This window comes from Amborella trichopoda, chromosome 2, assembly GCF_054954075.1.
Source record: "Amborella trichopoda isolate Santa Cruz 75 chromosome 2, AtrichopodaSantaCruz75HAP2 v2.0, whole genome shotgun sequence".
Lineage (NCBI taxonomy): Eukaryota > Viridiplantae > Streptophyta > Magnoliopsida > Amborellales > Amborellaceae > Amborella > Amborella trichopoda.
Genome location: NC_142337.1, coordinates 67,767,621 through 67,795,605, shown reverse-complemented (window position 1 = coordinate 67,795,605; position 27,985 = coordinate 67,767,621). Strand labels below are relative to the sequence as shown.

The 27,985-nt window shown below is 35.6% G+C and overlaps 2 protein-coding genes across 8 annotated transcripts; both read right to left on the bottom strand.

The window, feature by feature from the left end:
- Window positions 1-131: 131 nt before the first annotated feature.
- LOC18430117 (two-pore potassium channel 3) lies at window positions 132-12,741 on the bottom strand. Of its 4 annotated transcripts, XR_016050298.1 has the most exons (3): window positions 10,904-12,688; window positions 1,503-2,058; window positions 1,129-1,405 (listed from the first exon to the last, which is right to left on the bottom strand). XR_016050298.1 is itself a non-coding variant. In XM_006840279.4 (2 exons), the coding sequence occupies exons 1-2, from the start codon at window positions 11,953-11,955 to the stop codon at window positions 391-393; spliced, it is 1,200 nt and encodes a 399-aa protein (XP_006840342.1). In that variant the 5' UTR covers window positions 11,956-12,741; the 3' UTR covers window positions 132-390. The 4 variants fall into 4 exon arrangements, 3 of the variants coding, with proteins under 3 accessions (XP_006840342.1, XP_088715828.1, XP_020520532.1); XM_006840279.4 differs by lacking the exons at window positions 1,129-1,405; window positions 1,503-2,058 and adding an exon at window positions 132-538 and having other exon boundaries at window positions 10,904-12,741; XM_088859702.1 differs by lacking the exon at window positions 1,503-2,058 and having other exon boundaries at window positions 1,061-1,405.
- Window positions 12,742-19,189: 6,448 nt separating this feature from the next.
- Window positions 19,190-27,542, bottom strand: PDE320 (pigment defective 320). Of its 4 annotated transcripts, XR_016050297.1 has the most exons (6): window positions 26,689-27,542; window positions 25,038-25,284; window positions 23,731-24,085; window positions 22,543-23,138; window positions 21,876-22,216; window positions 19,190-19,490 (listed from the first exon to the last, which is right to left on the bottom strand). XR_016050297.1 is itself a non-coding variant. In XM_088859701.1 (5 exons), the coding sequence occupies exons 1-5, from the start codon at window positions 26,580-26,582 to the stop codon at window positions 19,299-19,301; spliced, it is 1,167 nt and encodes a 388-aa protein (XP_088715827.1). In that variant the 5' UTR covers window positions 26,583-27,542; the 3' UTR covers window positions 19,190-19,298. The 4 variants fall into 4 exon arrangements, 3 of the variants coding, with proteins under 3 accessions (XP_088715827.1, XP_088715826.1, XP_006840343.1); XM_088859701.1 differs by lacking the exon at window positions 22,543-23,138 and having other exon boundaries at window positions 26,551-27,542; XM_088859700.1 differs by lacking the exon at window positions 22,543-23,138 and having other exon boundaries at window positions 19,190-19,501.
- Window positions 27,543-27,985: the final 443 nt, after the last annotated feature.

Here is a 27,985-nt window from a genome sequence, read left to right as displayed (position 1 = left end):
ATCAATGGCATAATGATCGCCAAAGAGAGAGATTACACAGAACAAAAGAGAGAAATATTTCCCTCTTTCTCAACCTTCTTTAGTCTACTGTTCTACAATAAATAATTACCTTCATGATCATGATATAATGATTAAAAATAAAAACAAGTTTTTCATTCATCTTTGAAACCAATGGGCTAGCTTTACAAAGCAAATTTGCTCCATAATGGTTTCCTAGTATACAAAAATTTTATCAAGATTTTATGTACATCTCGCGGAAATTTGAATTTTGAAGCCCTCTTTTCAATGCCAGATATCTTGCTAATTTATCTTGGTTGATGCAAGTACAACCGAATTGTATAACTTCATCAGCAGCATGAGAGGCCTGAACCATTTGGTTCTTTTGGGTGCTCAATCCCGACCTCTCAAGAGAGCATTGAGAGTTATCTTCCCTGAATTTTCAGTGTCGAGCCTGTCGAACTGGTTGCATATCTGCAAGATATCCTTCTCTGCAACTTTCCCCATCTCTTTCAGCTTGTAAATTACATACTCAGCTTTGCTGCGAAAAATAGGAAAGACTAACTAACCATAAAATACTTGAAAAGCAGAGGGTGATTGAACGATTCTATGGGGGAGAGAGAGAGAGAGAGAGAGAGAGAGAGAGAGATTTGACATTTTACAGAATATCATAAGTGGATGCCGGCTAACGCTTAGCTATCAATCTAAGAGCAAATATCCTATTATATTCATGGGTCTCTTAACTCATAGCCCATGACCTCCTGAAAATACATGGTACAGGTTTATGCCCATAGCCTTAAACAAACACGTCAACTCTGATAGGATCTTATCTTCTAAGTTGAAATTCCCAACAAAAGATAATCAGCGTTCATTCATTCACAGAACTTTCTGTTCTATCTACGTGATTCTAATTTTGAATTTGTTTGGGTAATGAATCAATAATAGTCCGGGGCCTCTTAGTCAAACCCTGCATCATCACATAGAGTACAAGTATTACTATATACAACTAGGGACATCATTGTCTCTCTGAGTCCCATACAACTTGTTGCTTACAGTTTGCTTTACTAAACATTATCTATAAGATAAACATATACATCTAAGGTTAAAAAATTCATAAAGCCCCCCACTAACTACACAAAATGTCTATGACATTTTTGCTTTTGATAAGTGAATAGTGTAAAAACTTTAAAATAATGCATACATCAAGTTGCTTATGAAGCAACCAATGAAAGAGCATATGATTAATAAGACAAAAAAGAGAGGCCCCTAATCAAGGCCTTCTTACTGACTCCCCACTGTAAAAGCAAGGGAATCAGCCTTAGCATTGGTTTCTCAAAGAATTGTGAGAGAGTTCACAAAGATCTGCAATCTCATCCATAATAATCACAATCCTCCAAGTGGGGCGTCACTGCACACCGAACCCATGTGAGAACATTAGATTAATTGCCTGTAGCATACACTAGAAAATAATTAGTAATAAAACAAAAGACCTCTTTTTTACTCACGCAGTGGTAGACTTCCCCAAGCCTTGTCAAGAAGTCATGGGTTCCAAACTTGGGGGCTTATTGTGACAAACCTACTTTTTAGGAATGACCTCTAATCCTAGGTGGTTAGGGTGACAAGCTGCTACAATATCATCATCCTCAAAGCCTTTTTCCAACTAATTGACAAAGCTGCCACAACATGATGTTAAAGTTCATTCCTGCCAACAAACGAAGGAGCAAAAGAAGCCTCTCATATTTATAGGGCATAAGCCCATTGACCAAAAAACATAGCTGGAGGCATTTTTCTTTTGGGTAGAAACCCTGTGCATCTTTGGCTCGACAAATGGACAATTTCAAGGGGAGAGGGAAAGTTTGACTTTAATTTCTTAACTGCCTAGATCGAATGAACAGCTTATATTCCCTGTTAGAGGCTGAATCAATTTGGAACACTTTTATGGTGGATTTTCCTTCTTTTTTTTGAGATAAACATGTGTGCAAAATTTGGGATCTAAAAACCCCTCTAGCTCCAACAGGCTTATGCTATAGTATACGGCCATTGGCTCATGAAATCTTTTTCCTGTTGCAAAATCAAATGCATAAAAGGTCTTAAGAGAATTGCTTGGTCCCATATGGTTGAAGTTAAACAGATTGGTAATCTTAAATACAAGAAGCACCACAAATAACATGGATTTAAATGAAAATGATAATAACGTATTCCTTAATGAATGATCAACGTATGTGAAAATCACCTGCACATGTCATTAGTGAGCAGGGCGAGTTTTAGATCCATGTTTGCCATTACAGGAAAACTACCATTATTGTAATCATAGCAAAGGCAATGTAAACCAGAATGAGGTTATGCATCTTACTATTATCAAATACCAGATGAGGATCTTTGAGAGCACACCGAATTTTGCAATGGAAGCTAGCAAATTTTTTTTTTTTTGAGAAAGTGAAGCTAGCAAATTATAGGGCTCAAAAGATTAAGAGGAGAAACAACCATCAACAAGAAAAATCTTCACGAAGAAAATGGGATTGTATATAAACTTAGATATATAATCTCTAAAGCGCAGGCTTCAAAACGAACTAGCAGACAGTGAGCTTTTCCAATATAGTTAACAAGAGGCCTAAGGTTATTTAGAAGCGCTAGGCGCTTCAGGCAAGGTGGCTTGGTGACGAGAACCAAGAAGAGGGGACAACAACGCAAAGAAGAAGCAACAAACAGAGAGACTTCTTTGTTGATAAAATTCCAATGTTCATCACTATATTTTCAGCCCACGTACAAGACCTCATAATTTATCTCACTAAATCTTGCTGTTCTAGTTACCCTGGCCAAGTACCCATACATTGGAAAGACACAAATTACCTAGAACCCCTCAAAGCATCTTTTAAATATAGAATATCTATTGAAGAACATATTAGAATTAATCAAAGCATAACTGACACACAAGAAAACAATAAAGACCAAGTAATTTACCTCCATTTATCTTGCGACAATTTTACAGCAAAGGACTCCACTCATGTAAACGAAAGCAAGCAATAGAGAGGACACAAGGGTTTTGGAAAGTGATTTAAGAAATCTTGATGAAAGAGATGCCACAAGAAGTTATGGACGAAAACATGAAAAGTTCTTTTCAACCAGGGGGAATTATAGAGTTTAAATTTAATGTCTAGGTCCTTTTTTGCTAGATATTTCGTGGGCAAAGTTGTCAAAATATAAGTGACGATGACTAAGGAAGAGAGTAGCAGTTTGTTTTGGTTCAGTTATCATTGTTCAGTTCCCATGTGTTCTGAACATAGATGCAGGGAGCTAGGTTCAGGGTTATGATCCGCCCTTGGAATCTTGCTCTGGAATCCTTAAGCTAGAGCCCGAGCAGAGCTCACTTCCCCCCTATCAAGGGTTCTCAATCCCTGACTAAAAGGGATTCCTATGTTCCGGAATCATACCCCACTGAAAATGGGAGCCCAATCAAGGTTTGAAGGGATATCCATCCCAGGGGAAGTTCTAAAAGTTTTTGGAATTTAAATATGAAGTCTTGATTGTGTTGATTATTTGCTTTTCTTGCAAGTTTCTAGCAAAGGAGCACCTATTGACAATTTTTATTTTCTGTTTCCACGATCATGGATTGCATCAATGGTTGAAAACTGATGTCGATTAGGGACCACCTAAGCCGCTAAATTTATTTATTTATTTATTTTGTTTGAGGGGGGAGGGTTGGGGGGTCCTCAGTCGCCCAGGTTGTCAGAACCAGGCGATTCTTGCTGTAGTGAATCACACTGTCTTGCACAGTTCATCTTACAGACTCAAGTGATTCCTAAGTTTGGCTCTTATCTTGATCCTACAATCCCATTTTTCTCAAATTTTTAAGGGACTTTCGGGTTATAGAGTTCTCATTATGCACGTATGTATATATATATATATATATATATATATATATATATATATATATATACAGAAAATGATCCTGTGAGCTAGTGGGCTCACAAGTAAAAATGAGCCCAATGGCCCAGATTGAATTTGGGCCGATCTGACAATCACGGATGCCCGGTAGTGTTTGAATTTTAATTTTTTTTTCTACAAATCCAAATCACTTGAAATTTTAGGCGTGTGTTCATAAAAAATAGGTGAATCTTTGAAAATATCAAAAAAATTATTTTACATGAAAAAATTGACCAAAATAACCCCGTAAATTTCAAGGGTATTTTGGCCAATTGTTTTTTGCAGATTATTTTTTTGATATTTTTTTTAGGTGCGGCTTGATGAGAAGAACACACACATAAAATTTCAAGTGATTTGGATTTGTAGATGAAAAATTAAAATTCAAACACTACCGGACATCCGTAGTTGTCAGATCGTCCCAGATTCAATTTGGGCCATTGGGTTCATTTTTTCTTGTGAGCCCACTAGCTCACAAGATCATTTTCCATTATATATATATATATATATATATATATATATATATATATATATATATATATCATCAACATCATCATAGTCTTTTTCCAATTAATTAGGGTCGGCTACATGAATCCTGGCCCGTCATTCTGCTCTATTAAGAGTCATATCCTGTGTGAGGTCATAAGTCCACATATCTTTTCAAACTACTTCCAACCATGTCCTTTTGGGCCCACCCCTTGCCCTTTTTGAGCCTTCCATTTGAAATAACTCGCACCTCCGAACATGAGTTGTATTGGACCTGCGCCACGCATGGGCAGCCAACCTAAGTCTACTCTCTCTCATCTTATCGCCTATTGGTGCCACACCTAAATTTTTTCAAATGGATTCATTTCAAATTCTATCTTTTCTTGTCTTGCCACTCATCTATCTCAACATCCTCATCTCCATTACGCTCATTCTATGAGTGTATTGTTTTTTGACCGCCCAACATTTTGCCCCATAGAGCAAAGTTAGTCAATTGTCCTATAGAACTTGCCCTTCAGCTTCATTGATATACGGCGATCACATAAAATTCCGGTTGCACATCTCCTCTTCGCCCACCCAGCACTAATTTTGTCTGCGACATCTTCCTCAATCTCTCCATTTTTCGACATTATCGACTCAAGATATCAAAAGTGCGGTCTTTTTAGTATTTCCTGACTTTCAATCTGAACTAATTCATCATCTCTACTCCTATTATTACTATAATTGCATTCCATATACTCCATCTTTGTCCGGCTAATTCTAAAACCTCTAGATTCTAGAGCATCCCTCCAAAGTTCTAACCTTGTGTTGATGTTGTTTTGGGTCTCATCAATCAAAACCATGTCATTGCGAACAACATGCACCACGGTACCTCATCCTATAGGTGCTTAGTTAAGTCGTTCCTAACTAAGACAAAGAGGCATGGGCTTAATGCTAACCACTGATGTACACCTATTGTCATTGAAAACTCATCCGTCTCTCTACTAATTGTTCGTACACTAGTTAGCACTCCATTATACATATTTCTCACCAAGTCGATATAGTGTTTGGAGACTCCTTTCTTATTCAACACCCACCAAATCAAATCTTGAGGTACTCTATCATAAGCTTTCTCTAGATCAATAAAGACCATGTGGAGGCCTTTTCCCTTCGCCCTAAACTTTCTCAACCAGTTGTCTAAGTAAGAAAATAGCCTTGGTTTTTTGATACACTCGTTTCATGCCTTAGTCATTGCTCAATCAGTCTCTCAAGAGCTTCATAGTATGGCTCATAAGCTTGATCCTACGATAGTTTGCACAATTTTGTATGTCTCTTTTGCTCTTATAAATAGGTACCACAATACTTTTCCTCCATTCGTCTAACATTTTCTTTACTCTCAACACCTTGTTGAACAGCTTCGTCAGTCAGTCAATACAAATCTCCCCCATGCACTTCCAAACCTCTACCGGGATAACATCTGATCCTAAAGCCAATCCTATCTTCATCCTTTTCAAAGCTACTTTCACTTCCGATATCTTAATCCTACGAATGTATCTATACCTCTGCCCTCATTTATACCAACGGTTCCTTCTACTACTACATTCCCATTGTGTTCGTCATTTAATAATTTTTGAAAATAAACTCTCCACCTTTCGTTGACCTCTTCATCCTTCACTAAGATCCTTTGATCTTCACTCTTAATGTATTTAACATGGTCTAAATCACTACACTTTTCCTCTCTCATTTTTGCTAATATGAAGCCATCTTTTTCACCATTTCTTGTTCCCAATTTAATGTATAAATTATCATATGCCTTAAATTTAGCGTTACTATTTGTTTAGCATTTTTCTTAGCATTTTTTTATTCTTTAAAGTTTTGATAATTTCTATTACATCACCAAGTTTTATAATATGATTGTTTTCGCTAATGGCCTTCTGAACATCATCACTCTACCACCAAGTTTTCTCATCGGAATTTCTTTTCCCTCTAGATTCTCCAAAAACTTCTTTTGCTAATTTCTTAATACAGTCAACCATCTCATTCCACGTAACATTAACCTCATGTTCAGAGTTATATTTTCCTTCTTTAACTAATTTATCTTTAAATAAGCCTATTTTCTTGTTTTTTAAAATCCACCACCTAGTTCTTAGACACCCATTACGTTCACTCCTTCTCTTCCATGTCTTTATGCAAACGTCCATAACCACGAGCCTATGATGGGTAGTCAAACTCTATTATAGGATAACCTTGCAGACTTTACAAGATGGTTGATCTACCTTCTTAATTAGGAAGAAGTCAATCTGGCTTTCATGTGATCCACTTTTACAGGTTAATAAATGTTCATCTCACTTTTTAATGTAAGTGCTTGCTATTGATAGGTCGTAGGCCATCTAGAATAGCCTCACCCATCTCATTTCTTTCCCCAAACTCATATCCCCCATATACCCTTCATATCCTCTATAATCCTTCCTTATATAACCATTTAAGTCCCCTCCTAAAACGGTCCTCTCTCCATTTGATATGACATGGACTATGCCATCCATGTCCTCCCAAAATTACCTCTTAATTTTATCCTCTAATCCTACTTATGGGGCATAAGCACTTGTTACATTAATTATCTCTTCCCCTAACACAAGCCTAATTAATAGGAGCCTATCACCTATTCTTTTAACATTAACTACTTTATCTTTTAATTCTTTATCAACTATTATGCCTTGGTCATTTTTATTATTGTTCTTTCCTATATACCAAAGTTTATACCCATTTATTTCTTTAGCTTTTTCTTCTTTCCATTTGGTTTCCTGTAAACAGGCTATGTTTATTCTCCTTCGTCTCACTGTATCCACTAACTCCATACTATTATTTGTAAACGTTCCTACATTCCATGTGGCTAAACGAATGCTATCCGCTTTGACTAGCTTCTTTGCCCACGCTCGTCCAGAATGTCGCGAGAACCCTTGCCTATTTTTCACCGCAACCGGGCGGCACTACGATGCATTGCTTTTAGGGAACGCCCTAGCATAAGCAAATATTGTAGGTTCAAGATTCATGGTAAATTTTGGTAAAACTTTATGTAGGCTGCCTACCCATCACAATCCAACCCCTTTATCCGGGTATGGGACGGGTTAAGGGAAAGTTTAACCCAGGCATAGGGAAGTGATTTCATGTCACCATGTCATTACAATATAATGAAACCACATTTCTAGAAACCCATGTTTGTGGAATTTGTATGACCCCAAAAATTGTACACACCCTCTCTTTATCCCAATGATCAATTATTAAAAAATAAAATTCAATTTACACCCTAGATATGGTCAAAATGAATCTCACTCTTAACAATAAATCTAGACCATCCATTTGGTGAATTTCAAGATTTACCCCTTTACAAACACAAAATTATTATTTTTTCTCTTAACATTCGTCATCCAATAATAATAATGCCATCTAAAAAATTTGGAAAGGGAAAAAATACTTCGTAAGTCCTAGATCTATGAGTTTCACCAAAATGGATGACCAATATTAATTGGGCTAAAGAAACACATTCTAGGGTGTGTTTTCAAATTTTGTTTTTTGTTTTTATAATTGTTCATTAGAATGAAAAGACTCTACGATTCAAAATTGCGGTCAAACTAATGGCCCTAACACGGTTTTTTAAGATTGTTTCATTATATTACCATAGAATCGTTGCATAAAATCACTCCCCCTATATCTATCTATCCATATATAATTATATATTATATATACATATATATATATAAAGGGCTTTCCACAAGTGCTCCTATAGATAAAGTGTAAATAGCAGGGGCGCTCCTTGGTAGGGATCCTCAGCCATGGGTGAATCCCAAGTTCTAACTCCCACACCTGCTCCAGCTCCCAACAACTATGGTTCTTAAGATCGGTATTCTATGTTCAGTGGAAGCTTTGACTGGTTTCTAGGTGATTTTCATTTTTCCAATGTATGGGATCCAAAGTTTGGAGTCTTTAAAAGCATCTGCATTTAGAATTAGAAAAAGTCCAAAACCCACAGGTTATGTTATTCCTTCTGTTCTGCTCCTCTCTCTTCCTGGATTGCATCACTGAGTTCATACAAAGTAACACCCAACGACAACTGAAAACACATCACAAGAAAGCATGTTTGACCTTTCTCTAAAATAGATAGGCTTGCATAAAAATTAGAAATTCAATCTTATAAATAAGAAGAGCTCACTCGCTGAAGATTTTAACCATACAAGATGGTCACTCGCACCATGGATGCAAAGAGTGAGTCAAAAGCAAAATCCCAGCATTGCATGTTCGATATGCAACACACAAAAAAAGACCACCATTTAGAGCACACCTAGGGCAGGAGATCCTACCTACCCATCAAAGTTCAAACCCTACATCTCTTTCATTACCTCTCGAAGAAAGAGAAGAGCAAATCAAACACTGAAGGTTTCTTACTTTTTGATCTATTAAGAGGCCTTTTATTCCACTGTTCTGATCTACCTATCTTTCTGCACGCACAAGTAGACATGTAATAGGCACATAAAGAGATAACAGAGCAGTGGAATAAAAGGCCCCTTAACAGATCAAAAAGTAAGAAAAATGTCCAAGACGATCTTCCGTAAAATAGCCATGCTTCTACTGTTTATACGTCAGTGATTTCACACACTTCCAAAAATTACTTAAGCCAGTCTCCCAGGACTCACAACTCTAGTAAATATAATTCTTGTTTAGCTAAGCAATCTGCAATCAATGATTTCTGATCCTTGAGAAGGATCAAAAGCAGTAGTTCACAGTCATACACGGGAAGGAGAATCTAATTCTGATAAATTCCACCTAAAAACTCAAATGAGTAATGCTTTATCCAATTGCCAAACATTTTTAGAATTTAAAAAAAAAAAGACCAGTTAGTCACGAATTAGCTGGTCACTTTTAGATGAGGTAAATAGCATGGTCATTAGCTGGGAAAATTACCAAACTAATTGGGAAGGACAATAGGAAGAGTGTATAGACAACTTGTAAGGTAATTAGGCACTCTACAAGCCACAATGGTTGACTCTTGCCACCAAACTCAACCATAAGTGCAGGTGACATGACCGATGGTTCAAGACTACATGGTTACTGCGAAAGATATGAAGGATGCATGCTCTACTATGTCATAAAGCCACCAATACAGGTATTGGTGTCTAACAAGACACGTCAAAAACACCACACCCAAGAATGGCCTTTCAGACTTGACATAAATCATTGAGAGAGGGGGGAACAAGCAAGTTTATGCCACTTTAAGTACTTTATTATTATCAACATTGTAAAAAACCAAAATAGTCGCACTGCAAAAAGAATGGGACACAGAGGAGTTTCTAAGTGCTGTAATCTACTTGGCGTGTTGACATGTGCCAAGATCCATGTACAAGGGTTCCAAGTTGAATAGGTGACCTCTTGTAGAGGCAAGTAAGAAGCAATCCACTAAAAAAGGGAAACATAGGGATATGTATGGGCGGTTCATTTCTCTTCTCTGTTTTGGATAAGTAGATCATTTCTCTTTATATGGGAAACTCCAATTTCCTTCGCACAAGAAACAATTTCCTCAAATAAACATAAAATGAATCCTACAACTTTTGTGGCCTTGTGCTGTTTTATCTAGAGAAGTCAAATCAACACTGTAGTAAAAGGAAGTTGAGGACTACAAAGAAGAAGATACCAGTAATAGAAATTTCATAAAATGCAATAAATAAAATACAAAGAGCGCTCTACTCAAAGCAACAGTCTTCAATTCAGAGCATGTGGCCCCCAACAAGCCTAATCAGGCCGCAATCTCATCAAAATTAAAGAAACTAATTGCCAGGCAGTTGCCTGGATCGAAGGAAGTTGCTATCTACTCTATATTAGAGGTAAAACCTTCTTTTTCCCTTTTTCCTATCCCCTTTTAGGTTCTGTCTGAGTTCCTTAACTGCACTATGATGCAATTCAATGCGACATTTTAAGTTCTTGTGATCCATCCACTAAAGGAAATGATGCTACTCACTGTTGCATTTTTCTAATCTTTGAGCTGATTTACACGAGTACAACTAGATATTCATGCGTTCAGCTTGAGAAGTTGATATCATGTGTTAACATCTACAAATCAAGCAACATCTTCACATTTATCCAATTTAAATGTTCCTACATATTATTTCTTTGACCAGGCGCAAGCACCAAAAGGACTCATTCTATATAATCTTTTTCTTGACACATATACACTTGAAAACAACAATTCAATTAGATTGGCACTAGATCTTTGTATAAGAAGGATCAAGAAGCTACAATGAATGCAACAACCTTGATTAAAAAGAAAAACTCAAAACCCAATGACAATAATCTTTAGGGAGAGAAAAAAAACCTTGATGAAAAAAATGCCTCGATATTTAGTAAGAAACTAAGCAAAACACAAATAATCTTTAGCAAGGGAAGAAATCATAGCTTCATAGAACTAGAAGAAATCACAAAGGCAAACCAAGGTTTTAAATATAGTAAGGAACAAGGGGCATGAGAGTCCAACCTGACAAACCCATGCTGGTTAACATCGGCAGCAAGCAAATCATCTACTGTCATGTCCCTATGCAAGACCCAATTGGCCACCCTTCGATGTCTCTTATCAATCCTCCACTCCGCCAAATAAAGGAAAGCCCTTGCAACAGCAAGGGTTGAAACCAAGAGCCAAACCGAAGCAAAGAGTCGACCAGGCAATGTCGTGAAAGCCCTATCTCCATAACCAACCGTCGTGACCGACATAACCGAGAGATAGAAGGAATCAAGCCACCCCAATTGCTCAATTAAGTGAAGGACCCCAGTCCCAACACCAATACACAGAACCACCACACCCAACGCCAAAGCAACCTTCATTCTTATCCTCATTCTTCCTTTCTCTACATCCACAATATAACTTCTAGCTACCCCAGTTTCTCTTCTTCCCCTAACATTACTGAGAAGCAAATTCTCTTGCAAATCAAGCACATAGCTCACCATTCCACTCAACAAAATATCAATAAACCCAAAACCCACCAAAACAAAAAGGCAAGCAAACAATTTTGTCAAGTCGGTTTGGGGTGTTATATCACCATAACCAATTGTGCACATAGTCACTATACAGAAGTAGAGAGCATCGATAACAGGGTGTGTTTCATTACCTGAAAAATGGTCTCTATTAAAAGCATAGATGAGAACACCTAGAGAGAGATAGAGGAATAGAAGAACAACTGCTTGTTTGACAATAGAAAAGGACCCAAAATGGGGTTTTTGAATTTCGGGTTTTCCGTCTCTCATTACTGCCATGGCTGGAGCCGTTTTAGAGCGATGAAGAGTGTGTTTCTTGCTGAGGTTCGCCTTATCAGTAGGGTGGTCAATGAGAGGATGCAGAAGGTCCTCTGCTTCTTCTGAAGCTTCAGAGCAAAAGTCAGGAGGTGGGTTATTTCTATCTCCAAAGATTAAGATTTCTTTGAGAGCAGGAGAGAGAGGGATGCCAATTTCTTCATGTTCAGGAAGGGAAGAGAGGTGGTTTCTTATTTGTATTTCAGGGGTGTGTTTTTTAGGTAGAAATGGGTGATTATCCATCACAACCAGACTGTTATTGATCAAGGAGAGAGATGATAGAATAAAAAATATGCATAAAAGCCCCAAAGAGAGATGGTTGAAAAGGTTAAGAGAGAGAGAAAGGCCTGTAGAGAGAGAAAGACCAAAGGCGTTTACAGAGAGAGTTTAGAGATTGGCCTAGGGAGAGAAAGATGGCTAACAACGCTCACAGAGCTAGAGACAGCGTTAGAGAGAGAAAGGCGACTAATAAGGTTCACATAGTTAGAAACACGGAGAGAGGTTTAGAGAGAAAGATGCTAGCGTTCACAGATTTAGGAATACAGAGATTAGAAGGAGATAGAATTGTGAAAGAGTGCAAAAGACGTAAAGACGTTAAGAAAGAGAGAGAGAGAGAGAGAGAGGGAGAGAGAGAAGAGAGAGAGAGGACTCAGGGTGAACCTGGTTTACCAGCCAGTGATCTCCTTGAAGATGTGCAGGCCCAATTCTAGAGAGAGAGAGAGAGAGCTGCAAAATTGAGAGAGAGGAAACTGCGAAACGGAATCTGTGCCCACATTTATTGCGAGGAATTGATGTCTGTGTAATTTTCAGGCCAAATCCCGGCGATTATCGTCGGGATTTGGGACGATATGGCCGGAATTCGGGCACTAGTCGTGGCCTTTTGCGTGCTGAATCTTGTACTCGGCGACAGTGACAAGACAGCCTATAGCTCCCCAATAAATGACTAAATTACCCCCTACTTTCTGTGTAATGATGCTTGAACGAAGCGTCGTCTGACGTGGAAAACTCCATTTTCTTTCTACAATTCCTGGAACTTGGGTTGTCAATGGGATAATTTATTTTGTTTTTTATTTTTTTTATGTAATTAAATCAAAGATTATGGATAAGGTGTTGAACTCTCATCTCTCATAGGTAATTTAATAAAATTTATTAAAATTATAAATATTTAGAGATATTTATCCAAAAACGATTAAATTTCAACCATTTATTGTTTACCTATTTTTAGAAAATCCCCTCAAGGTATTTATCAAAATATACTCAAAGTTTTAGTTATTTATTATTTTACCTATTTGAAAAAAAATCAAAAAAGAGTTTATATAAAATGTCAACCTCATAGTTTAAAAGTGAGATACGACGATGTGAGATATAATTGTTTTCCAATATAGCATCTTGCGTTGTAATTATGTATTTCGAAATGACAATACCTCTTGCCGTGTGATATTGTTTTGGAAAAAGTTCATATAAAGTCTCAAGCTCTAAACAATCAAATTAGATTCTATCTCAAAAATTTAAGTAGAACAAGTTGTTTTGATGTCCAAATATCCTCAAATTGATCATCTCAACATCAAGATGTAGGTATATAAGAAAAAAAAATGGATTTCAAGTTTTGAAAATAGTGCACTCAACATCACGATGCAGGTAGATAATAAAAAAATGAATTTCAAGTTTTGTAAATAGTGTATCTTGTAACATATTTTTTTATCATCAATTTTTAAGATTTTCAAGTTTTTATAGATCTACTGGATTTACGTTGTTTTTTAATTAAAGATGGAAATATACTTTAAGACTATCACAAAAATTTCTAATGTTAAAATCACATTTCTCGATACTATTTGAAAGTGTGCTCTACTTTGATTGAGCCTTGGCTCTATACAAATTGCACCCTATTGTTTTTTTCCTCTAACTTGAGATGTAGAATTGTTGATCTCAACCGCCAAACACTCCATTCCAAGTCAAGTATTGACATTGCATCCAATCATTTGTAAGATATTTATTTTTTATTACAATGTCTCATAAGGTGTTTAGACAAATACGTATACATCCAAAAATATTAATACCACACACAAGTAGTTTTCTTTAAAATCACTAAATGTCCACAAAAAATAAAAAATTGAAACATTGCGATTCTTTCAACTTTTGTCTTTTAGTTTATCCAGATGATAGGCTTTTTAAAAGCACCACCAAGGTTGAAAATTTAAATAGTCAAATTCTAGAATTGCTCATCTTGTAATATAGTAATATGCCATTTGGATGGTCTATTTTCAAGATTTTTTTAAGTGTTTATTGATATGTTCAATCCACATCATTTTTAAAGCTCTAAATTTCATTGGTAGGGGTAGAATAAATATGAACAAAGGGTTTGGGTGGTAGTGCTAGTACCTTACACTCTAGTTATCACGTTGTGGTTTCCATTCTCACTATTAATACCACCCTACTAAAATACTTTTTAAAAAGCTAGCTCATGTTTCCATTCCTACCATTAACACCACCCCACTAATACTTGTATTCCCACTATTAACACCACTCCACTAATACCTAGCTCCTGTTCTAATTGAAAAAACAGGCAAGAACATGTCTAATAGCTTTATTCCCACCATTAACACCACCCCACTAATACCTAGCTCATGTTTCCATTCTCACCATTAACGCCACCTCATTAATACCTTTTAAAAAGCTAGCTCCTGTTCTAAATGAAAAAAATGGGTAAGAACATGCGTTATCCATTGAATTACCCAAAAAAAAAAATACAAAAAAGTGTAATAGACATTTAGAGCATCTCATGGCTTTATCATATCTGAACTACATATTCCCACAACATATTCCCACATAACTTGGAGGTGCGCCTTGAAAATCTATTTCAATCCTAATCACCAAATTTAAAGTCAAAATAAATAGAAGATAAAGCATATCAATAAACGCTTGAAAAATCCCAAAAGTGGATGATTTATATGTCATGTATTGCAAGATGCATTATTTTTAAGATTTAAAATCTTTTTTCTTTTATCTATACATCTCGATATTAAAATAATAAATTGGAACGATTTCCAATATTTAATTTTGTTGAAACTTTTTACGTGCATCATACTTTCATAATATAAGTCCGTGATATAAGGTTTTTTATAATATCAATTTACAATACAAGGTTAATGCCTTGTATAAACATTTTCCTTTTAAAAAGTTAGGGCTTTTTAAGAAAGAAAAACCCTATGGTTTTTAAGAAAAAAAACCTGTAAGATTTGATTTTTAGGACTTAGGCCTTCATAAAGTGCAATGATCAGGGTCCCACCCCTTCTATTTCATCTCTCCAAAGAGTTATCTGTAGAGAGACCCAAATCCCCAAAATACCCAAAAGCATGGATACATATCTCCCAAAATATAGAATTGACAACCAAGATTTCTCACCTCTGATGACTCATGTTCGAACCAATTTCCTCTTGGAGCAATTCGAGAGCGTGTTTGAAATTAAGTGTGAAGAATAAAGTCATTATTGATTTGATTTGTCACATCCTACTTTGGATGAAGTTTTTATACGGCCTAGGCCTTATTAAAATAAAACAAAACCTAATCTCAAATACTCATCCCAAAGGCATTTCGGCATCGGACATCTCGATGATGGCTCTAAAATTAATTTTCAACACTGTCAATAATTTTTAAAGCTCAAGAAATACTTCAAATCTTGTGGATCTACGAATATCTAGATGATTTGTTGAAATATGCACTATTTTTAAATTTTTAAATTCTAACTTTTTTACACAATCATAATATTCAAGCTACGGGTGACAATGAACCCTGGCCCGACTTGGGATGCATTGGGTATACCCGAAACGAGTCCAGATATGGGTCCAATAGTTAGACCCGACGGGTTGGGTCCGGGTCCAAAACCTAGACCCCAACACTATTCGGGTTTGGGTCTGGGTCCGATTGGAAAGTGTTGGAGATAAAATACTTCATTCTATTTGCTTTGGTAGTTGGATGTATTAAAGATCGTATACCAGAAGAACTCATAATTATATTTAACTATTAAATGACAAATTAGACGGTTTGAAATCTAACAGCGGGTGAATGTGAATTTGTTGCCAATAATATAGGTATATGATGGTAAAAAAAAAAAAATCATAGTGAGGTTGGAAATAGACCCGACCAGACTTGAGACTCAATGGGATAGACCCAATATCCTATGGGTAAGGGTATGGGTCTAACTTTTGGACCCGACCCGTTGCCACTCCTAGTTGATGATCGATTTAAAAGTTTTTCAATATTTAAAGGGTGTGGTTTCTATAAGGTTGCAGCCTTAAGCAATCAAATTAAGGTGCACCTCTAAAATTTATCACAACATGTAATTTTGGTATAAAAAATTATTAAGATTATCTTAAATTCTATTTTCATATCTCATTATAAATCAAATAGACCTATAAACATATGAAAATCTTGAAAATAGACTGTCTAGATCATATGTTGCAAGATGCACTATTTTAGGGACTCAAAATTTTTTTTTCTTTCATGTTCATACATCTTGATGTCTAGATGATCAACTAGAGGGTTTTTGAACATTAAAACAACATTTTCCCATGGATTTTTGAGGTGCATCCATAATTCTACATTTTAAAATTACAACTTCATATAAAAATTTTCTATACTTATATTACAATTTTTAATGAGTTATGAGGTGAAACTTTACATTTTTTTGATAGGGCTGCAGCCCTATGAATCATTTTCCTTTCTAGTTTTGGGCTAAACGTCCCCAATTAGGCAAAATTCCAAAAGGATAGAATGAGGGGCACTTGATCATTCTGTAGACGGTGACCAAGTAATACTCTAGGACATGGGGCACATAAATTATTGCACGGAATTGCGGCGGTACTCTGGTAAATTTTCGATGATTTTCGGTAAGATCTCGGAAATTGCGCATACTTCAATGAATTTCGGTTTAACTGTGACTGAAACATGTCCAGTACTATATAGAGAAAATAGTTTTTCTCAAGGGTAACCAATTTCGGTATGACCGTGACTGAAACATGCCCAATTTTTTATTTTTTTTGTTGACAAAAACATGTCCAATATTATATTGAGATATTAGCTTTTCTTAAGGCTGAGGTTTGCATAAGGTCGCAACCTCAATCACTCCTGCTATATCTCCAATATGTCCTTAAATATGGTTCAAATCAAACAAATCTATAAAAATATAAAATCTTGAAAATAAAAAGTCCAGATAATGTGTTTCAAGATATACTATTTTTAAAATTTAAATTTTTTTTTTTATATATCCATATATCTCTTATCGAAATGATTAATTGTATGGTTTTCAATATCAAAATAGCATTTTTCGATTGGAGTTTTGAGGTAGACTTTAATTTTACATTTTAAAGGGTCAAGTATCACATTATATAAACTTTTTCATTTTCTTAGTGGAAGAATTCATATTGGCCAGGAGATACACAAAAGGGATGCGGTCTCATGCTTTCCATTGGAGGGTGTAGATCCAGTGTTTTGAAACTCAGATAGCAGATTATTCAGCCAAAGATCTATGTCAGATTGTTGGGTTGATGATATGGATTGGACTCAATTGGTATGAATTGGTGATATGGAAATGTATTAAAAATAAAATTAAAATAAGAGTTTATAAGATGGGGATTTATAAGGGTTCTATATAAATATTAGATAAGCTAAGAAGAAGAAAAAAAAGGGATTTTTAGGGGGAATTAAGCTGAGACCCATACCGTCTTGAAACTGGAAAGGCCTCTATGAATTATCATCTAGATTGGCGACAAAGATTGGGAATCATTAGGTTTTAAAACACTGATGACTTCTATCAGAGGCTTAAGATATCAAAACATGCACAATTATAGGTGTAAGACTGACACGTGTAATTTTTTATTTTTTAAGAAATAAAGTCGCATCTTAAAACTCCATCAAGAATTGTAGTTTTGGCGTAAGCTAACGATCAATCAAGTTTATGATTTGGATTTTGACAATCATAGATAAGAAAAAAAGAAAAATAGCAAAAGATTTCCAATCCTAATTTTAGTACATCTTGTAATATATTATTTGGATAATTTACTTTCAATAATTCATAGATCTAGCAGTTTTTTACTATTTTTAGTCTAAGAAGAGTGAAGACTTTAATCTTTTCGTTAACCCGTTTTAAGTGTGGATATAGAAGGTGAATCGCATTAAGTTGGTAACCAACATAAAATTTTACCACATCTTATCATGAATCCTTAACCTATAACCTTATTGAAGGTATAACAATTAATAAAGAAAAATGAATGAATATTATTTATAGAACCGATTCCGATTTATTGAAACAAGACTCGAATGATAAAGATGATTCAAAATCGAGGAACAAAATTTTATATAAACGAATTAGGTTCATGTGACTAGTTCAAAGTGCAGAACCAAACAATAACACAAATTTAATAAATAATTAAATAATTTATATGAAGAAATTAATGAATAAGTCTCTAAGAGAATCAATCAACAAAGAATTAAATACAATTCAGACGGCCGCCTTGTTTTAAGTGCACTATATACAGGTGCATGCACAAGCTTCCAAACACGTGAATAAAAAACAAGACATTGGCTAATGATTCACATGCACCGCATCGCGGTGACTGCATAAAACCCTGCAGTTTGGAAAACGTTTGTAAATGGTGTCAAACATAGTCAAATATTATATAAGTAAGATGCACATCAAAATTTGATCTGGTCGATTTTTTTTTTTTTTTGGTAATTCAATAAAAAGGCATGACTCAGGGAGTTAGTTTTTTTTTTTTTTTTAAGATGTCAGTAGGTAGTGATAACTAAACAACGGGATACTATCACTGCAACCCAGCCCTTTTCCTAAAAAAGGGCAAAAAAGATAAAAATAATAATCTAATTTTAAAAATTTTTGCCATTAATAACCTCAATATGAACAAAAAGAAATAATCAAAATTTAAATAACATTCATCTTGCAATGCTTTATCTGGACTATTGATTTTCAGTAACTTTTCAAACATTTAAAGATCTACTCGTACTACATACTTTTTCGAGCTTTAAATTTCAATGATGAAAATGAGGGTGTCTAGCACTGTAATTGTATATTTCAGCGAGATTTATAAAGTGCACATTACTTTGATAGTTTATGGCTGACACCTTATACAAAATACGCCTTTTAAAGTTGGATTTTTGACATTGGCCTTCCACGATCACTTGACTTCTTTTAGATACACACTGAACCAATTTACCCTTTAGGGCTTCTCTCACATCTGAGTTTTTTCCCTCAATAAAAGCCCTACATCTTTCATGGAGATAAGGAACCCTCCTTTTGTTTAGGGCTTCTGCTTACCTCACGTTTTAGTTTTCATGACCTTTTTAACTCAATACATGCCTTCTTTTCAAGGCACTCCCCAATACTCTCTCTATATTTGAATTGTAATGAGAAGTTGCGTGTACCCCTCAAGCAATAAGTGGGTCAGGATCCCTGTTTCAGACATTCTGAAAGTGTAACCCAGTTTTAGATAATAAAAAAGCTCGAGTTTTCATTCAAATTTCATCCAGAATTTATGAGAGAGAGAGAGAGAGAGAGAGAGAGAGAGGGTTGGTTCTCAGTGCTCAAAGAAGCGCAATTCCAGTATGCATTCTCTCTGCTTTGTTGAGTACCAAGCAACGGCCCTGGCTGAGCCCAACACTTGCAACGCATAATCAACTGCGAATATGGCCTCGTCCACACGAGCCAATTGCTCTCCATTTCCAGGGTTGATTTTCAAGTCAGTTCGGAAACTGAAAGGCCCAGCAATCTGAATACAACCTAACATATAATTAACACTACAATTCTAGAGAGAGAGAGAGATATCAAACATATAACTAGGTACATCATTCTGCAACCCAACATATAATTAACGTTATAATTTTAGAGAAATTTCAAAAAAATAAGAATATAATTCTAGAGAGAGAGATCAAACATACAACTAGGTACATCATTCTGGAGACAAACGCCCATCATATAATTATAGTAATATAGTACGAGAGAGAGATGTAACATTTAATTAGACGGGGAAGACCAGATAGGAACAGAAAGAGACTGGCCCAACATAAAATTATTAATATAATAAGAGAGAGAGAGAGAGAGAGAGAGAGGATCAGCAAGTGGCAAATCAGCGATATGGAAAACTGAGAAAGAAGATTAATTAACGTTTTACACCAAGGAAACTACATCTGCAAAATTGATTGATGAATTCATGGATGACATTTTTAGACCGTCATGTGAAATACAAAATTAGCCATGACCTGATAGTTCATAGAAAGCATGAATTTTCCAAATAACATATTTAGGAAGAGTATCCAATGAGACCATTTACAAAGGTGGTCACAATTAATCTTGACTACTGAATGTGAAATTGGGTGGCTACATTTATTCCATTACCCAAGCTCAAACTTCAAAAGAAATTTTATTAAATGGTGTGACACACCCAATCTATTATATTTCACATTGGATGGTTACTACTAATTGTGACATCCTTGTATTAATGGTAAATGGTTTCGTTGTATACAATACCCTTAGGAGGAAATTTTTATCTAAAATTTTAATATCCATTTTTTAATATTTTCAGAAAGAAAGAGAAAGGATTTCGAATAGCTAAACACCTCAATCTTACCATCCAAAAATTGGATGGTCAGCATGCAATCCTAGGGCATTATTTTTCTACAGCAGATCTAAGGTGTGTATTCAATTTTTTTTTAAGGTTGGTCACTTGATTGAGCAGGACACATCCCATCCCCAAAATTTGAAGTCCTAAAAATTTTCCTAGCTAGGACTCTTTGCCTGAGGGAAGAAAATGTACATTTTGCTCCACAGAGCATATAATCTTATCAGTACTTATTTGCTTAGTCATTTAAATTTATTCACAAAGGGCTTGCAATATTTTGATTTAAGTTTAAAAAAAGATAACCATGGAAATCATGTTTTAGATGTAAACCAAGGTCAAACTTGGGGATATGGTATATGGCACTAAATAGAAGCAAACCTCTAGTCAAGCAGGAAATCAGAAAGTTAGCCACTAAACCATAGTCAAAAAGGCTAATTAGATTATAGTTGAAAAAATCACCAGAGAAGAAGGATGGGGTTTTATGCGTTAGCCGATGCACTTATTCAAGTGCAATCTCCTTCCAAACAATCCATCTTAGAAATAGATTTTTGGATCAAATTTTTAAAAGGTTGACAATCTCTACCACTATGATCATGAATCTGAAAAGAAACAATGATTTTAAATCTTAATTATAAAACTTTGCTTTTAGACCCTTTTTGGACGCTCATATTAATTCTTTTAAAATACTTTTTTTTTTTTAAAAAATAAATTCCATTTTCTATAGATTCATGAATCATGATCGTGTGGATCGAGATTATGGACCTACAAAATCTTAGATCCAAAACCCATCTGTGAGGCAGATTTCTGGAAGGCCAGGGGATCGCATTTCAATAGGAATGCATTAGAACCTCTCCCCAAAAAAGCTACCCACCTATAAGAGCCATGACCAAACAAGCCCAGCAATTCATAATGTCAAACAGACCACAAAAGTATCAAATATGGCCATTGTAACCAACCAAATACCAAATTTCTAAGAATTGTAAACCAATGTACATAGTGTGAGTTCTAGCCTCTGGGGGTATCATACTGATAATATTCTGAAGTCGAAAACGATTTGCTCAAAAACAACATGACAAAAATTTGTCACAACCCACATAAACAATACTTATTTACAGACTAAAATTTTGTAGGTTCTAGGTCAAATTTCTTCAATTATTCGTCATTTAAGAAAGTTGTCTTAAAACTATATATATATATATATATGAGAAATGATCCTATAGGACCCTCCCCCACCCATGTGTGTAGGACCCCAAGGGATCACCATTAAATTTGGCACGGATCTATAGAAAAATCAAGTCCCATACCCATGTGATAACTTTTCTAGATATCCGTGTCAACTTTAATGGTGATCATTTGGGGTCCTTCACACATGGGTGGGGGAGGGTCCTATAGGATCATTACTATATATATATATATATATGGAAAGGTTCTTTGATAATTATTTCTTTGGCAATATATAGTTGAACTAGAAAATAAACAACAAAGAGAAAATAAAAATATGCATTCTTTCATGGAAGGAAAAAAAAAACCAAGTACCTGTTGTTGAAGTGACAGAGTGATATCAGGACAAACAGCATGGATTGCCTCCAAATCTACTCTTTTTGATTTGTATATTGCATTTGTCAAATGAGTAGCACCGGTGACAAATGCTGTAGCTGAAGGTATATCCAATCGAACATTCACCCTGGTAAGGTCAAAGAAGAGTCTCTGAAAGTTTCCGTACTGAGCAGTACAACAAAGAGATGCAAACAAATCCGATGAAAACTCAGGCCTCTTCCTAATGGCTTGTGAGTACAATGATCTCACTATTGATGATGATTCGGATTCAGCTGGTGCAGCTCCAGAATTTCCTCCAAATCTTGCACACAGGGCACTACCTATGAATATACACAAGAGAACACTATGAGTATACACAAGAGAAAATGAGAAAATATAAATTCTTCCTAGTCTCCCTCAAGGAAATGTGTAGAATGCACGTATAGTTTCCAAGAAATTTCAAATGATCAAGAGCCAAAGTAACAGATCTTAGTTTACACCAAGTAGAAAATGATAATGCCTGAAGTACCTGAGAAAAGATAAAAAAAAGAAAGGAGGTATCTTACCAATGGCATTATACCAGATTTTTGTTTTCCATGACATAAAGTTACATAATTAACAACTAGGAAACAAGAAAAAGTAGCTTGTTCCAATTCATATTACTTACGAAAAGCACAACATCATCAATCCAGCCCCAAAGCTGATTATCCTTTAATCACCAGCATCACTAACAACCATTGCTATGGCTATTTCTATAATCTTCAAAATTCCATAACCTGGACTTTAGGGAGCCATTTCAGCTTTCATTTACTGTGACAATAAAAGTGCAAACATTCCTCTCAACAGGAAAAGTCAAAAACAGAAAAGAAAGAAAGAAACAAGAAGAGCAGAAGAAAGAAAAAAGAAGAGCAGAACCAGGCGGCAACACAGACCACGCACATTCTGTCAAACATTTATAGGGGAAGTGCCACCCAAACAAACCCCATCATTATGCTCTTTCTAATGACCATTGATTGGCAGTTCTGCCAAGCATCCTTCTTGAGCTCGACAATTATGAGCTTTTCTTGCATAAACGAGTACCTCAGTTTGTAAAGCAGAGTAGCCATGCATATTTCACTTTAGAAAATATCATTTCTTTTATCATTGATAAATGATAGTCCTGTCGTTTGTTTATTTTGGAAGGGTGCTTCTGACATTGCTTCTCTCTTTCTTAAACACACCTCACTTGTGTGCATTACTCCCCGTGTGTGTGTGTGTGCGCATCTGCATGCGTGTCATTAAATCAAGAAAAATACATGTCATTATGGCTTCATCCTATTTAATGTTCACAAGGACAGAAGGAGTTCAAAGTTCACAGGGAAAAAAAAAAAAGATGTGGAAAGACCAATGAAGAACAAGACAATAATCCCGACAAATCAACAATATCTAAATGATCAAACAGATTACTTAATTTTGTCAAAAGAGAGAAATGATCCTATAATTATTAAACAAGCTGGATCCTATACAAAGCATGGTCATCATAAAAACGGAGAGAACATGACAATAATCCCGACAGATCTACAATCTCTAAATGATCAAATGGATTACATAACATTGTCCAAAGAGATAAATGATCCTATAATTACTAAACAAGCTGGATCCTATACAAAGCATGGTCATCATAAAATCGGATATAACATTTAAAATGAAGTAAAAATACCAAAGGATTTGGATATCATGAAAATAGGGAAAAACAATATCATGTGGACGCAATGGAACCTCAAGTGCAAGGAAAGGTTATACATGGAATTCCGCTGACTAATTCGGAAGGTGCAAGCAATAATAGATGGATTCTACACCGAGTGACGCAAATTACCAATAAGTCCTGATGCCGAAACATGAGGATCAGACAGAAACATGTCATATGGTTGAACATTCTTCACCTTGCCCTCCTTACTTCTCCAAATATCAACACTCTTCTGAAAGGACAGGGCTGCTTTAGCAGATGTTCCAGGCAAAAGAGTTGAAGGAATTCCAATGATATGACCACTGCCAAATTTTTTAGGCTCGCCCATGTTATGATGAACGCAAAGATGATAACCTAAACCAGAAGTAGAAGGGAGTGAAGCTAAGTCAATTGCTAGTGATAGCGGCACATCCCAGTAATTTCCCTTCTTGTCAACAAAAAGTCCAGGCGCTGCTGCCTCCAAAGTTAAGTTGTGCTCGGGAAGCTGCACGTTACAAAGAAAAAGGTCTGTTGAAGACTTAACAGTTCATTCACCAATGTTCTGCTAATAAAGGTAACGATAGCAAATAAATTACATTCTACATTGTAATTCCTTCAAGATTACTGTCACATAATATCATCAACATCAAATTAAAAAAGCATAGGCCTATCAGAAAATCTAACAAACAAGTTATGACTTTTGACACCTCTTAAACCTAGCTTTATCAATCCAGTATCTGAGAGATAGTGGGAAACTCTAGGAACAATTTCCTACTACTGTAATCCCTATTCTACACACGTACTCTTTAGCAGTAACATCAATAGTACATCATGGTGGATTGCATACATTTCTACTATTGATAAAAGTTGCTCAAAACAGTCTTCAAATAAAATGGCTACAAATCAAGAAAATATAGGAGCCAATAAAAGGATTAGATTTTCTCAATTCAATATAATATTTCCCAGTTCTGTCTGAATCCCAGAGAAAACCTCTATCATTTCATTGTTTCAGGGGAGAAACACAGTTGAGATGTATAAGCAATTTACAGTGTGTGGTAAACCATCTATAAATAGTTCGCATTCACAATGCCCTAGCAACTACAAATGCATCAAATGTGGGTGCTCAGCGACAATTAAGAGAACCAGATACCATTTCTGGGAATCAATTACAAGTATGAAAAGGTGGATTAACTCCAGAGTAATTCTTCCAGCATACAATTTAAGAGGACCTTTTGCAGGCCTTTTGTAAACAGTTAGCTGAAAACTTAATGAATTTCAAATTCTCCAATGCTGCTCGAACACAGATGTGCTTCTAGAATTTATTTGCACGCACACCTAGTTAATTGAACATAACACAAGTAACAGACTAACAACAAAAGATACACTAAAGTATTAGAGTATGGCCTGTATTAAGTACCATATTATCGTAACAAAGGATCAAACATGAGACAACTTGCCTTGTGATGGAAAATTGCTTTATTTCGCCGTTTCTGACCATCACCATACACTTCTGAACTAAGAAGCAGAGAAGAGTTTGAGGTGATCATGAAGTCAGAGCAGAAACCAAGAGCATAGAGAGATTTATCACAGAGGTTTCTCCAAACTTTTTGAATCCCTGAATCACCAATTGGACTCTTTCTTTTACCATCCTTTATGGCAGACAATAGTTTCTGAAGATGGAATTGCCCAAGAATAGTAGCCATGCTGCACATATTTCTCACCTCAGATCTAGTAAATAAAACATTAACCGTCATAAAGAATTAAAGAAATAATTATTTTTAAAGCAAGGAGATGTCAAGGATCATCTAACTAAAAGGTAGTGAGGCAATTAATCACCTTGTTGGAGACTCTTGACCCACTTGTTGAGCTTGAATATTCTAACTAGAAGCTAGTGTTAGTGTTAGTTTTTGTGTGTGTGCACGCTCTTCGCTGTTTTAATCTATTTTTAATGCCCTGTATGCGTCTCCATTTATCTGCACCCTATGGCACAACTATATGCATACAGTTCCTCTCTCCAAGTGAAAAAATATGTTTTTAATAAAAAACAATAAAATGATACAGGAATGAAAAGCAGCAGAGAAAACACACGAATTTCTTTTCAGATCGCATGCAGTAAAAGGCTATAACAATCACACATACACACAATAAGAAATAACACATGAATTTCTATTCCTCTGAAATGGGAGAACCCACGAGGTGCAAAAAAAAAAAGCGGGAGCATTTGAAATGATTCACTTTGAACGGCTCATGTGAGATAATAAACTTAACTCCATGGAAACATCAATTCAAGGAGTTAAAGTACTGAAACAATAAAAATAAACCGAGGAACTCAAGGTAGCTGCTGAAGTGTCATACCCCTCTATGCTATGAATGCTTGGTATTGGGCATCAAATCCCGCCCAGGTAAAATCTTCGACTGGTCTAATTTCTATCTTCAATCTATTCTTACTTCTTTTTTTGATAAGTTGTGAATAATATTATTTTTCCAAATGCTCCTATAACTAATGTCTGAACAAAATTGACAACACACCCAAGAGATAGAACATGTAGAAGTAATGAATCTACAATAACAGAGAAAGAAAAAAGGATCTTGAATTCCAGTTCTGAAGTCATGTAAAAGTAACCGGGTCAAGAAGGCCAAGAATAAAGCTCTGTACACAGATCCCAGCCTGAACAACTACCCAAGTGTCCATAAATGGGTCACAACAATTAAGAGAAGATAAGTACATATTTTGACCCTTATGCAAATTTGCAATTCCTTATAAGTAATTACCATGTTAAAATTTTCATTTTTAATGCACATACCATTTATTACCAATATAAATGGCTAGAACACATTGCAAATTGAACCAAAAGAATTGGCAAGAACACAATGCAAATTGAACCAAAAGAATTGGCAAGAACATGCTTATCCAAATTTGAATTCCTCATCACAATAACAATGTTAATAACAAGAAAGCAATGTGTTTACCATCTCTCACCAATTGAACTGATCCTAACCATGGCAATTGAACAAAATAGAAATGGTAGGAACCTGATATCCAAATTTTACATTTTCTTATCAGCAATAACAATGTTAATAGTAAAAAGAAAAAAGTAATGCACTTACCATCTCTCACCAATTGAAATGGCGAGAACGCGCTGCAAATTGAACCCATCACCACCCTCCTTTGGATCTCCAGCATAAGAAGGAACCAAAGGAAGCGACATGAAACGATGAAAGAAATCCAATTGCTTGGGTCTAGAAAGCCTAATCCCTCTTGAGAGGCTCAGAGGAAGAGGGTCACCAGGAACTGTTCTTGCCACTCCATCAAGAGTGACTGGAGTAGACAAGTCCAGGTCCCAAAATTCACCATCCATTGCCCATCTAAGCTTCCTCATTTCCCTCTAAATATACAAATATATCACTCTGCTCTGTATCTTTATGTTGTGTATTTTTAAGCTTTGAATGATGAATTCAGTTCAAAAGACTGCATTATCTACGCTTCCAGATTCTTCTCGTACAGCTTAAACAAGGAGATAAAAATCTTAATAACAGAGAATTAAAACCCACATCATCTAACCGTACACTTAGATGCTTTAAACTCTAAAACCCACGCATTTCTGAGAGTTTCCAGAAACTAGAGAATCCCCATTCGATTTTCCTTCTGAGTCTTCACACCCCAAAATCCATGCATTCATGAAGATCAATCGAACCCTGGAATATCATTCTTGATGATGAAGGCCTGCTCATTTCACTCCTGCGACTCGATTCAGTGATTAAGAAACATGTGAAACCCTATATCAATGAGGAATAAAACCCTACTACTCTCGCATTTGAGCAATGAAAGATCCCCAAACCTCCCTTTCAATAAGTATATCGAATCTTCAGAGCTTTTAACCGTCGAACACTCTTAATTTTGATGAGTCAACTTCAAACCCTAGAGCGCCATATCCATACGGACAGGCATCTTCCTTTCTCAGCCTTGAAGTTCGAATTTCAAACAAGATTAATAAAGGGTGTGGTTTCAATGAGGTTGCAACCTTAAACAATCCAATTAAGGCGCACCTCTAAATTTTATTATAAATGTAATTTTGGTATCAAAATTTCTTGGGATGGTTTGAGAATCTATTTTCATCTTTAATTATAAAACTTTAAATTCTGAAAAGAGTCCAAATCAAGTAGATCTATAAACACATGACAATCTTGAAAATGGATGGTCCAGATAATGTGTTACAAGATACATTATTTCACAGACTTGAAATCTTTTTTTTTTCCCATATTCATACGTCTTGAAGTCGAGATTATCAAATCGTGAGTTTTCAACCTCAAAACAACCCTTTATAATGGAATTTTGAGGTGCACATGCAATTATGCATTTAAGGTTGCAACCTTATATCAACTTTTTCCTTTAATAAAACTTTAA